The sequence below is a fragment of the Delphinus delphis genome, chromosome 11, assembly GCF_949987515.2.
Source record: "Delphinus delphis chromosome 11, mDelDel1.2, whole genome shotgun sequence".
Lineage (NCBI taxonomy): Eukaryota > Metazoa > Chordata > Mammalia > Artiodactyla > Delphinidae > Delphinus > Delphinus delphis.
Genome location: NC_082693.1, coordinates 27,864,488 through 27,877,871, shown reverse-complemented (window position 1 = coordinate 27,877,871; position 13,384 = coordinate 27,864,488). Strand labels below are relative to the sequence as shown.

General features: G+C 38.4%; 1 protein-coding gene across 1 annotated transcript in view; it reads left to right on the top strand.

Annotated features, from left to right (window-relative positions):
* The first annotated feature begins 1,380 nt into the window (after nt 1-1,380).
* The window catches only part of SYT10 (synaptotagmin 10), a 75,548-nt gene continuing 63,544 nt past the window's right edge, over nt 1,381-13,384 (top strand). Inside the window, exon 1 of the mRNA XM_060026158.1 lies at nt 1,381-1,531. Within this exon, the coding sequence (XP_059882141.1) occupies nt 1,381-1,531 (151 nt within the window). The remainder of the gene's footprint in view (nt 1,532-13,384) is intronic.

The window sequence follows — 13,384 nt, the reverse complement described above, 5'->3', positions numbered from 1 at the left end:
TCTTCAGGTTATAATATGGGATCAAACTCTGCCTGAAAACAATTTAAAAGCAATGTAAATGCATTTCCTGTAAACTTGTGGCACGTGTTTATTAGCATTATTTTGTAGCTTTAGCTCCATTAGTGATTATCACTCATTTGCATTAGAGAATTATGAGTCCAAGCCCCTCAGTCATCTTCTCGACTGAGATAAACACCTGAAAACATTTCCTCAGGTTAAGCAGTTGTGTGTGTGACAGATTTGAAATTAACCCTCCTCCCCTTTAACAACTGTGGCTTGTCTTTTTCAGTATTTAAGTCACTTGAAAGGGTGATAAACGGGTTCAGGTTATGCAGTCTCAATTGCCAATTCCAGATTAGTGGACAGAATCCTAACTGAATATTAATAGAAATATCATATTTTGTTTTGTGATCTCCTAAGTTTAATAAAGAAAAAAATCAAAAAGGCAATAAATTAAAATTTGACTATTCAGTTTGTTTATGCATAAAGAAAAACTGAACTGGGTAATCAGTAAATGCACCTCATGGTGAATTTCACTACTAGTAATAAAAAGACCTCTTGGGTTGAATATTCTGTCTCTAAACAATCATAGTTAGAAATCATTTTTAAAATGCTTTCCTGGGATGTCTTCTTTCTATAGACATCTAGTTTTATTACTCATCTACTCGTTTTTTCAATTTAACTTTTTCAGTTTGTTTTCAGTTGTAATGACTTTTCAGAAAAGTAGAACCGGATAGAACACATCCGTAGTCACGTTGGAGAGAAGAGGGGATTGGGGTACGGAGGCTGAAAAAGGTACAGAGAAAACCAAGATTTCTCGCCCTCCTGTGCCCCTAGAAGAGCATCCCCAGCCTCCGCAGGACGACCCAGCAGGGGAGCCGGGCCGCCCCTCCCCCATGGTCTCCCCCTTCCCCCGGGTACTAAAGAAGGGGGACGGCGCGTTCTATTGGGGGTCACCGGGCCGGCGCCAGGCTGCGATTGGAAGCGCCCCCGTCAGGCACCCGCCAGAAACACAAGCGCTGCAGCAGTCGAGGGCTTTAGTTTTTTTACGTCCCCCGCCCCCTCCCCTCCGCACTCCATGCTGGGTCTCTCTCCAGCTCGCTTGGGCTCGTTCGCGCCGCGTGAGAGTTGGCAAAAACCTCGCAGCCGCCGCTGCCGCCTCCGCCTCGCCCCGATTACCGCCCCAGCCTCTCCCCCTTCTCCCGAGCCCTCCGCTCCCGCCATGGGGCCAACATGGGGCTCCTAAATTGCCGCCTTTTAGCTGCGCGCTCTCCGGCCAAAGTCCTCGAGGGCCGGTTATGGTTTACGGCGCTAGAGGGGCCAGCACAGAGGTAACGGGAAGGGGAAAGGACGGCTAATTGGGGGAAACAAGGCCAAACGATGAGTTTCCAAAAGGAGGACGGAGTGAGCAGCCTGTGCCAGAAGGCGCTGCATATCGTCACGGAGCTGTGCTTCGCGGGCCAGGTGGAGTGGGAGAAATGCTCGAGCATCTTCCCCACGGACAGGGGCAGCCAGGGCGGAAGTAGCACAGGTAATTGGGGGAGGGCTCCGCTCGCGACCTCCCAGTCGTCTGGGACCCGCGTCCTCTCGGCTCTAAGCTCCCGGGTCCTGAGCCTTCAGTGCGGCGCCGGCGCATCTTTGGGACGCCGCGCTTTCCTATCCTACCTCGCTCCTTCCTTCTGGTCAGCTCCTGGTGACTTCCAGCGTGGACTCTTCGGGTTTTGTCTCCTCGCCTCCATCTGCCCGGCTTCTTCCACTTCTCTGGTCCACTCCATACCCGCCGGCGCCGTCTCTCGCTCGCAGGCGCCTGCACCCCTCTCTCTGAGCTTTCCCACGCCTCCGATCTCCCTCCCGGAGTGGAGGGGCGAGCGCGAGCGGCGGCGTCCGACCATTAGCCGAGCGCTGCCCTCGGGGGCCATTCGCCACCCGGACTCTGGTTGCCCTAGCTTGTCCCGTGGGTGGTGGGTCGCGGCTTGGGGAGGGGGCCAGGCGGAAGAATCCGGGCGTGGACGCAAAGAGCCGCGTTGGAAATGGGGCTGCCTTGGCCCCCGAGAGCAGAAAGGATCCCTGCAGGGATAACCCGCGGCCGCAAGCTGTCTAGCATTTGACAGTGTGCAAAGCCCTTTAATACATATGACTTTATAGGGCTTCATGACAACGTTGGCCCAACAGCAGGGATTATGGATCCCATTTTTGACGCGACAGGTAAGGCTCAGCGCACATACAGATTTACGTGGAACAGAGGCAAAGGGTTATAAATCCTTTCTACACACGTGCTCATATACCCCCCAACACAGGCACCCTCTCTGCTCCTTCAAGAAACTTGGGGGGAAAAACGGGGTGGGGTGGAGGAAACACATCGACCTTCAGAAATCTGGAGGTGGAAAGAAGTCTCAGGTGACAGATTTTTCTCAAAGGGGTGTGGGGAGCGTATCAGAGCCACTGTTTTGGTCATGCTTGGGGGAAAGGGTTTTTTACGACCTGCGCTATGTGCAGCCTGTTGTGCTGTTGACGCGGGCGAGATGGATTCCGGGAGTTGCTGGCCGCGTGGCTTTAAGAGTCCCTTGTGAGAGGGTCACTTGTTGCTTTGGGAGAAGAACACTGGTTGGGGATTTTCGTCATCGGGCTGGAAGGTTATCATTCCTTCTGTAGGGTCTTGTTTCTTTCTCCTTACTTTCCCGTCATTTTAGTCACCTGACAGGGCTTCGTGGGTTGAGGGTAACCAAGGCAACAGGTAAGAGCTGGACCGTAGCTCAGTGTGGAACGTGACGGTGGAGAGCTCTGTGCTGGGGAGGAGGCAAAGAGGGCACGGTTAGTGATCCCCTCATCCACTACCACCAAAGACAAAGGGAGAGGGGATGGAGGTGGAGGAGAGATGTGGTTTAGTCTTCGCGTACCATTATTTAAGTGGAATATTTGCACTCTTAAAATTCTCTGATCTTGGCAATAGGAACCACGAGAGGCTTCTGTATGCACTTGGCAGAACCTGAGGAGTTGTTGCTATTTGGACCCTGGAGCGGAATGATACTTAATTGCTTCTGTACATATTCTGGAAACGTAGACATTTTGTGAATTTTTATAAACACAACAGAGTCTTCCATTTGTTCATCAGGTGTTAAATTGCTAGGAATGTATGAAACTCAACTACTGTTGGAAGGCACTGGGTGAACATTGTGTATATGCTTGTCTTGTGTATGGTAGCTAAGCATGAGATAAACACTCAAAATAGAGTGAACTTAAAATCCTGTGTGGTGAATGGATAAGTTGCTCTGAAATGTCTTTGATGATACACTTGCTAAAGATAAGACTAAGAGAAGGAGGTGAAGTGAAAGAAATAAGGGTATTTAAGTTTAAAGATCTGTACTTTGGTCATTTAACATTTGATATTGTGGATAAAACTACTGATTTCCACCACCACCCCACCACTACCCCTTGTGATCATACACAAAATAGTGGTTTCCTGGGTCTCAAATTGATTGATAATGAGGAAAATTTGAAGGTTGGAAAACAAACACTAGCTCTTAAATCTTTATAAATACACAATTATCAGCTTAAGGTAAAGCACAGTATATGAATTGTAGAAAGGGTTCTGAGCCCGTCCTAAGCACTACAAGAAGTAGTTGTAATCCTAATTCCTTTTGGACTTTCCCCTGGGAACAAAAAGTGGACAAAGCATAGTCTAAAACAATTACATGGATATTTTTCTGCCCTTAGGGGAAAATATGTACTATTCAAATGGGGTATTCAATTTAATATATGAATATTTGTTCAATGGCTGTCACTAGAAAAGACATCCTACTAGGTTGTGTATGAGATATAAAGATGCACAAGATTGCTTTACATTTTCCATTTGTAAATCTATGCAACAATTAGAAGTACAATACTTTAATCTGCAAATATACTCCCAATACCAATATATATCTATGAAACGGATCAAAGATTATTTACCAAGTCTTTAATTATATTAATTAGCCACTCAGCTTCACTTTGTTCTTTAAAGTAAACTTTCTTATAACTTACGTACTTGTGTCCTTTATTAAAGATCCCTACGTAAACACACTGACAGTAGGCGAGCCTTCTACTCACTGTTTGTTTAAAGAGAAACACATTATTGGTAGGAGGACATGGACATTGAATGGTACAGTGGTTTTTTTACTTTCAGCACTGCCCAGATGGTGTCAGGTATTCTAAGGTTGCAGTGACAATTGCAAGCTTCCAGATTGTGTATATTTTTAGATTCCTTCATATAAGTGTAAAGGCAGAGAAGTGCAGGTGTAGTCCTCCTTTGGTCTCCATGGGGGATTTGTTCTAGGAGCCCCCACAGATAACAAAATTTGTGATGCTCAAGTTCCTTATATAAAATGATGTAGTATTTGCATGTAACCTACAGCGCTTCCTCCCATATACTTTATATCATCTCTAGATTCCTTTTAATACCTAAATCAATGTAAATGATTATGTAAATAGTTGTAAATACAATGTAAACATAATGTAAATAGTAGCCTGTGTAACAAATTCAAGTTTTGGTTTTTTGAACTTCCTGGAATTTTTCTTTTTTTAAAAAATATTTTCAACCTGTGGTTGCTTGATCCCATGGATATGGAACATGGATACAGAGGGTTGACTGTAATCCTAAAGTTATTCTACCTTAAAGAAGTCATGAATCATATATATAAATAAGATATTCTCCTAATGTTTTCTTTAATGCCAGTAAGGAGCAGCTTCACCATTCTCTTTACCATTTACTACTACAGCAGTAGCAGAAGCAGCAGCAGTGTTATTGACTTGAGGATCAAGCAATTAAGTTGACAGATCCCATATTTTAGTAAACTTTACAAAAACTTAACTGCAGATGGCAACACTAGTTAATTTACTCTTTTGGAATAGTTTTTTTAGAGACATTATTGATGCCAACATTACTAGTACACTGGAAAGTTCATCATGTGCTATTTTTTTAGAAAATCAGATTTTTGCAGTCTTCTTGCCACTGATTCTCCCTGTCCCCCTAAATAGATAGATCACCCACTAAATTCATTAATTTATTGATATAATAGGACTTAATGCTATAATGCTTAGGGAAAATACAAAACAATATATTGGCCTTAAATGTGATTTTTCATACATACTGTGATTGAATATACATAAGAGTTTTTGAACTTCATTTGAGTTCATTTCTGGTCAGTCTTTAATTGCTTCTCCATATCCAAATCCCTATGAGGTTTTAGGAAACTTTGTTGCTTGAAAAGCAGACCTCATAAATGCAGCTAATCAAACCCACTTAAGCTCATAGTCGCATCGCAACTGTATAGACCTAACCATAATTTAAATATTTTAAATAAACATTTAATTCATTAATGTTATAACTTTTCACTTTTACACTTTCAATTTAGTAGTAAAAATTCTAAAATAAACATTTAAACAAATTATTCTAAATTCATATGTGTGTTCTTCAATTTCTTAGATGTGGGAGCAAGTAGGTATTTATATGGCAAACACTTTCACTGAAGTTACTTGACTAATAAGAATGGTACTGGTACCATTAATTAAATGTTGTGCACAGTTGTTCAAGTTAATGTAAATGTAGAATTAATATACAATCACAGATTATAAATCATTTATAAATCATTTACTCAATTACAAATATATGTAAAGATTTCTCATTTGGAAACTCCATTCAATTTTCTACCTCTGTGTGAATTCCCTGTCAACAAATTAGCCAATAAATTTGGCTAATTTAATACGATATTTGGTACTATACTTGATACCATATTTTATTGAATCTAAGATGCTATTGATTACAAGACACAACATTATTTTATATGATACCAAAAAAGGAAAAAGAAGGATGCAAATTAAATTATGCTTTCTTATCACATAGAATTTTTTATTTTATACTTATGGAAAAACTTCTAAAAGTTAGACATGAATTTTTAATATTATATATCACTCTTGTACAAATATAAAAAGGAAAGTATAAAAGACATATAGGTTAAAATAATTTAAAAATTAAAGTTTTGAGTCTGATTCTTCTGAATGGCTTTTTGATTGAGAATTGGTGATACCTTTGTTTATCCTCTCATCATTGGACTCTTTGCCATCAAGAATGCTGTCAAGACTAGTAATGATGCACTTTTTTCCACGCAGGAATTCATAAGATATAAAATCTAGTGTTGTTGTGCTCTAAAGCTAGCTGTACAGTTATGTCGAATGTTGGCAATGTTGCCAAACTCATCTGACCCAACAAAAGTTTGGCTTATGAGGGTTACGGGTCTGTTTCACTATTTTCTCCAGTATTTTCTTCCAAGCCAATTTAGACTCATTCTGCGACTTCCGATGCTGATGTATTTGCTTTAGCACATACACAGAGAAGACTATGACACACTTACTTAATGGCTATTAGCAATTGTAACAAGCTTGTTATTCTTCATCCAGCTGCGTGGAACGTAGACATTAAGCTTGCCATCTTGGACTTTAACGAGAAAGCAAAAACCTGTGAATAGAAAAGCAAAAATATGGAAGAAACCAGGATTCCAAACACCTGAAGCTGATGTATTTGCCCTGCTTTCTTATGCTGAGCCAATTAATTAAATGAGAGAGAAATAAACTTCTATCTTGTTTAAGTCAGTGTTTTTTTGGTCCCTTATTGTAGAAATCAGAATTATGCCCCATTATAATAATAACACCATATGAAGAGTATAAATAAGTTAACTTCAAAGATAATTCCAAATTTTCATTTTAGAGGCAGCTTTCCTCAGCTTTCTCTGAATAAGAGTTGTTGGTTTGAGTTTTATTACCTCTTGTTCTCTGCAGAATGTTGCCATAAACATGGTCTGTCATCAGGCAAAAATGAGGACAACCAAAGAAACAAAAGACTTGGAATATACAAGAAATTATAATTTCTGATTAATTGAGAAATTACTTCTTTGTACATTTTGAGAAATTAAAAAACTAGAATTTTAAAATTTAAAAAAATGATGCAGAAAGACACAGATAAGATTATCAACTAAGGCAGTAGTAATTGGAATTGAGAGCATACAAATTGGCCTATGCTTTTCTGCATCGTAGCCATCTGCATGGTTAATAGGTAATTAGACCTAACAGTATTTACAATCCATAGTAATTAAGACCATGCAAATGTTAGACTTTAGCAAAGTTCTGTTTTACTAAAAGATTCTGAGGAATTAGCATTTTTTGGCTTATTCTATTTTCTGATGAGGGTGGTCTTTCCTGTTTTTTTCATAACAATGTCACTTTATTTTGAGATATTAAGACATGATAAAACAGTAAGATCTTTGATCTTTACAAATCAGTCAGAGATATAGAGTCAGCCAACCAGACAGATAGATAAGTAGATACGTATCGGTGGAAGCAATAGTTATGCATATGTATGTAGTCAAATCAGAGTTTGAGCAATTTTAAACCTAATTATCTTTGAGTCTAATCTAATTTTTGAAATTTCATTTACTCTAATTTTACCAAGATCTAATTGGGTGAATGGCATATAATGGATTCTTTTCAATTATCCAGAGACATTAAAATTTTGAGCTAGAGAGATCCTACTCATCAAGCTTGCTCATTAAAATGGGCAATTTCAAAGTCTGTGTGAAGGCAAACCATTCATATTCATCACCCTGGCCTCAGAATGGTTGGCCCCTTTGCTCCAGTGATCTTCTCCTCCTCTCCACCTTACCTCATTTCTTTTATGATCATGCTCAAACACTAGTCATTATGTTAAACAATACTATTTTAGAATTATAAATTCAAATATTCTGAGCCCCAATGAAGAGCTCCTATGCTTTTATCTTTCTCATTTGGAAACTCCATTCAGTTTTCTACCTCTGTGTGAATTCCCTGTCAACAAATATTGCATCATACTTATGATACATCATTTCATCATCGCAATCATTTTCTCCTTTGAGGTTTATCACATTCTCCTGGGAGGGTAGGGGGTGCTCATTCATGGATAAATTCATCTGCTTCTCTATTCCTACACCAAAGAAACAATATTTAGGAGGTTTTAAAACCAGGCAGACGAGTATCACTCTTAGTCTCCAATTTCAAAAGAACCTTCAATTCTGACCAGACATCCTTTGTTTTCCTATTCAATTTTCTCCTGTTCTCTAAAGTTCATATATCAGATTTTCCGCACTCTGTTTAAATATTCCAAATTATTCCCCAGTATCCCAAAATAACTGGCAGTTGACCCTAACTCCTATTTTGCAGAGAAAATTGTACTTACAAAAAAGAATTCCCTTGTCTTCCTGCCTATACCTATAAACTTACCTGATTCCAGAACCATCCTCCTTTTCTTTTCTTTTTTTAACATCTCTATTGGAGTATAATCGCTTTACAATGGTGTGTTAGTTTCTGCTTTATAACAAAGTGAATCAGCTATACATATACATATATCCCCATATCTCCTCCCTCTTGCGTCTCCCTCTCACATTTCTTATCGCACCCCTCTAGGTGGTCACAAAGCACCGAGCTGATCTCCCTGTGCTATAGGGCTGCTTCCCACTAGCTATCTATTTTAGATTTGTTACTTTATATAAGTCCATGCCACCCTCTCACTTCATCACAGCTTACCCTTCCCCATCCCCGTATCCTCAAATCGATTCTCTACCTCTGCATCTTTATTCCTGCCCTGCCCCTAGGTTCTTCAGAACCTTTTTTTTTTTTAGAGTCCATATTTATGTGTTAGCATACAGTATTTATTTTTGTCTTTCTGACTTACTTCATTCTGTATGACAGTCTCTGGGTTCATCCACCTCACTACAAATAACTCAATTTTGTTTCTTTTTAGGGCTGAGTAAAATTCCATTGTATATATGTGCCACATCCACTTTATCCATTCATCTGTCGATGGACACTTAGGTTGCTTCCATGTCCTGGCTATTGTAAATAGAGCTGCAATGAACATTGTGGTACATGACTCTTTTTGAATTATGTTTTTTTCAGGGTATATGCCCAGTAGTGGGATTGCTGGGTCATGTGGTAGTTCTATTATTAGATTTTTAAGGAACCTCCATAATGTTCTCCATAGTGGCTGTATCAAATTACATTCCCACCAACAGTGCACTTTTCTCCACACCCTCTCCAGCATTTACTGTCTGTAGATTTTTTGATGATGGCCTTACTGACTGGTGTGAGGTGATACCTCATTGTAGTTTTGATTTACATTTCTCTAATGATTAATGATGTTGAGCATTCTTTCATATGTTTGTTGGCAATCTGTATATCTTCTTTGGAGAAATGTCTGTTTAGGTCTTCTGCACATTTTTGGGTTGGGTTGTTTGTGTTTTTGATATTGAGCTGCATGAGCGGCTTATAAATTTTGTAGATTCATCCTTTGTCAGTTGCTTCATTTGCAAATATTTTCTCCCATTCTGAGGGTTGTCTTTTCATCTTGTTTATGGTTTCCTTTGCTGTGCAGAAGCTTTGAAGTTTCATTAGGTCCCATTTGTTTATTTTTGTTTTTATTTCCATTTCTCTAGGAGGTGGGTCAAAAATGATCTTCCTGTGATTTATGTCATAGAGTGTTCTGCCTATGTTTCTGCTAAGACTTTCTGGCCTTACATTTAGGTTTTTAATCCATTTGGAGTTTATTTTTGTGTATGATGTTAGGGAGTGTTCTAATTTCATTCTTTTACATGTAGCTGCCCAGTTTTTCCAGCACCATTTATTGAAGAGGTTGTCTTTTCTCCATTGTATATTCTTGCCTCCTTTATCAAAGATAAGGTGACCATATGGCCGTAGGTTTATCTCTGGGCTTTCTATCCTGTTCCATTGATCTATCTTTCTGTTTTTGTGCCAGTACCATACTGTCTTGATTACTGTAGCATTGTAGTATAGTCTGAAGTCTGAGAGCCTGATTGCTCTAGCTCCATTCTTCTTTCTCAAGATTGCTTTGGCTATGTGGGGCCTTTTGTGTTTCCATACAAATTGTGAAATTTTTTGTTCCACTTCTGTGAAAAATGCCATTTGTAGTTTGATAGGGATTGCATTGAATCTGAAGATTGCTTTGGGTAGTATAGTCATTTTCACAATGTTGATTCTTCCAAGAACATGGTATATCTCTCCATCTGTTTGTATCATCTTTAATTTCTTTCAGCAGTGTCTTATAGTTTTCTGCATACAGGTCTTTTGTCTCCTTAGGTAGGTTTATTCCTAGGTATTTTGTTCTTTCTGTTGAAATGATAAATGGGAGTGTTTCCATAATTTCTCTTTCAGATTTTTCATTATTAGTGTATAGGAATGCAGGAGATTTCCTTGCATTAATTTTGTATCCTACTACTTTACCAAATTCATTGATTAGCTCTAATAGTTTTCTGGTGACATCTTTCGAATACTTTATGTATAGTATCATGTCACCTGCACACAGTGAGAGCTTTACCTCTTCTTTTCCGATTTGGATTCCTTTTCTTTCGTTTTCTTCTCTGATTGCTATAGCTAAAACTTCCAAAACTATGTTGAATAATAGTGGTGAGGGTGGACAACCTTGTCTTGTTCCTGATCTTAGAGGAAATGGTTTCAGTTTTTCACCATTGAGAACGATGTTGGCTTTGGGTTTGTCATATATGGCCTTTATTATGTTGAGGTAAGTTTCCTCTATGCCTACTTTCTGGAGGATTTTTTATCATAAATGGGGTTAAATTTTGTCTAAACCTTTTTCTGTGTCTATTGAGATGATCATATGATTTTTCTCCTTCAACTTGTTAATATGGTTTATCACATTGATTGATTTGCACATATTGAAGAATCCTTGCATTCCTGGGATAAATCCCAATTGATCATGGTGTATGATCCTTTTAATGTGCTGTTGGATTCTGATTGCTAGTATTTTGTTGAGGAGTTTTGCATCTATGTTCATCAGTGATATTGTTGTGTAGTTTTCTTTTTCTGTGACATCTTTGTCTGGTTTTGGTATCAGTGTGATGGTGGCCTCGTAGAATGAGTTTGGGAGTGTTCCTCCCTCTGTTATATTTTGGAAGAGTTTGAGAAGGACAGGTGTTAGCTCTTCTCTAAACGTTTGATAGAATTCACCTGTGAAGTCATCCAGTCTTGGGCTTTTGTTTGTTGGAAGATTTTTAATCACAGTTTCAATTTCAGTGCTTCTGATTGGTCTGTTTATATTTTCTATTTCTTCCTCGTTCAGTCTCGGAAGGTTGTGCTTTTTGAAGAATTTGTCCATTTCTTCCAGGTTGTCCATTTCATTAACATATAGTTGCTTGTAGTAATCTCTCATGCTTCTTTGTATTTCTGTAGTGTCCATTGTTACTTCTCCTTTTTCATTTCTAATTCTATTGCTTTGAGTCTTCTCCCTTTTTTTCTTGATGAGTCTGGCTAATGGTTTGTCAGTTTTGTTTATCTTGTCACAGAACCAGCTTTTAGTTTTATTCATCTTTGCTCTTGTTTCCTTCATTTCTTTTTCATTTATTTCTGATCTAATCTTTATGATTTCTTTCCTTCTGCTAATTTTGGGGGGTTTTTTGTTCTTCTTTCTCTAATTGCTTTAGGTGTAAGGTTAGGTTGTTTGTTTGAGATGTTTCTTGTTTCTTGAGGTAGGATTGTATTGCTATGAACTTCCCTCTTAGAACTGCTTTTGCTGAATTCCATAGGTTTTGTGTCATTGTGTTTTCATAGTCATTTGTTTCTAGGTTTTTTTATTTCCTCTTTGATTTCCTCAGTGATCTCTTGGTTATTAAGTAGTGTATTGTTTAGCCTCCATGTGTTTGTATTTTTTCCATTTTTTTTCCTGTAATTGATATCTAGTCTCATAGCATTGTGGTCGTAAAAGATACTTGATACAATTTCAGTTTTCTTAAATTCACCAAGACTTGATTTGTGACCCAAGATATGATCTATCCTGGAGAATGTTCAATGAGCACTTGAGAAGAAATTGTATTCTGTTGTTTTTGGATGGAATATCCTATAAATATCAATTAGATTTGCCTTGTTTAATGTATCCTTTAAAGTTTGTGCTTCCTTATTTATTTTCACTTTAGTTGATCTGTCCATTGGTGAAAGTGGGGTGATAAAGTCCCCTACTATGATTGTGTTACTGTCGATTTCCCATTTTATGCCTCTTAGCATTTGTCTTATGTATTGAAGTGCTCCTATGTTGGTTGCATAAATATTTACCATTGTTATATCTTCTTCTTGGATTGATCCCTTGATCATTAGTTAGTGTCCTTCTTTGTCTCTTGTAGTAGTCTTTATTTTAGAGTCTATTTTGTCTGATATGAATACTGCTACTCCAGCTTTCTTTTGATTTCCATTTTCATGGAATATCTTTTTCCATCCCCTCACTTTCAGTCTGTATGTATCCCTAGGTCTGAAGTGGGTCTCCTACAGACAGCATATATATGGGTCTTGTTTTTGTATCCATTCAGCCAGACTATGTCTATTGGAGGGAGCATTTAATCCACTTACATTTAATGTAGTTACCGATATGTATGTTCCTATTACCATTTTCATAATTGTTTTGGGTTTGTTATTGTAGATCTTTTCCTTCTCTTGTGTTTCCTGCCTGGAGAAGTTCCTTTAGCATTTGCTGTAAAGCTGGTATGGTCATGCAGAATTCTATTAGATCTTGCTTTTCTCTAAGTTTTTTAATTTGTCCATGGAATCTGAATGAGATCTTGCTGGGTAGAGTAATCCTGGTTGTAATTTCTTCCCTTTTATCACTTTAAATATGTCTTGCCACTCCCTTCTGGCCTGCAGATTTTCTGCTGAAAAATCAGCCATTAACCTTATGGGGATACCCTTGTATGTTATTTGTTGTATTTCCCTTGCGGCTTTTAATATTTTTTCTTTGTATTTAATTTTTGATAGTTTGATTAATATGTGTCTTGACATATTTCTTCTTGCATTTATCATGTATGGGACTCTCTGTGCTTCCTGCACTTGATTGGCTATTTCCTTTCCCATATTAGGGAAGCTTTCAACTATAATCTCTTTAAATATTTTCTCAGTCCCTTTCTTTTTCTATTCTTCTTCTGGGACCCCTATAATTGGAATGTTGATGCATTTAGTGTTGTCCCAGAGGTCTCTGAGGCTCTCTCCAATTCTTTTCATTCTGATTTTCTTTATTCTGCTCTGCAGTAGTTATTTCCACTATTTTATCTTCCAGGTCACTTATCCATTCTTCTGCCTCAGTTATTCTGCTATTGTTTCCTTCTAGAGAATTTTTAATTTCATTTATTGTGTTGTTCATCATTGTTTGTTTGCTCTTTAGTTCTTCTAGGTCCTTGTTAAACGTTTCTTGTATTTTCTTCATTCCATTTCCAAGATTTTGGATCCTCTTTACTAATTACTCTCAATACTTTTTCAGGTAGACTGCCCATTTCCTCTTCATTCGTTTGGTCTGGTGGGTTTTTACCTT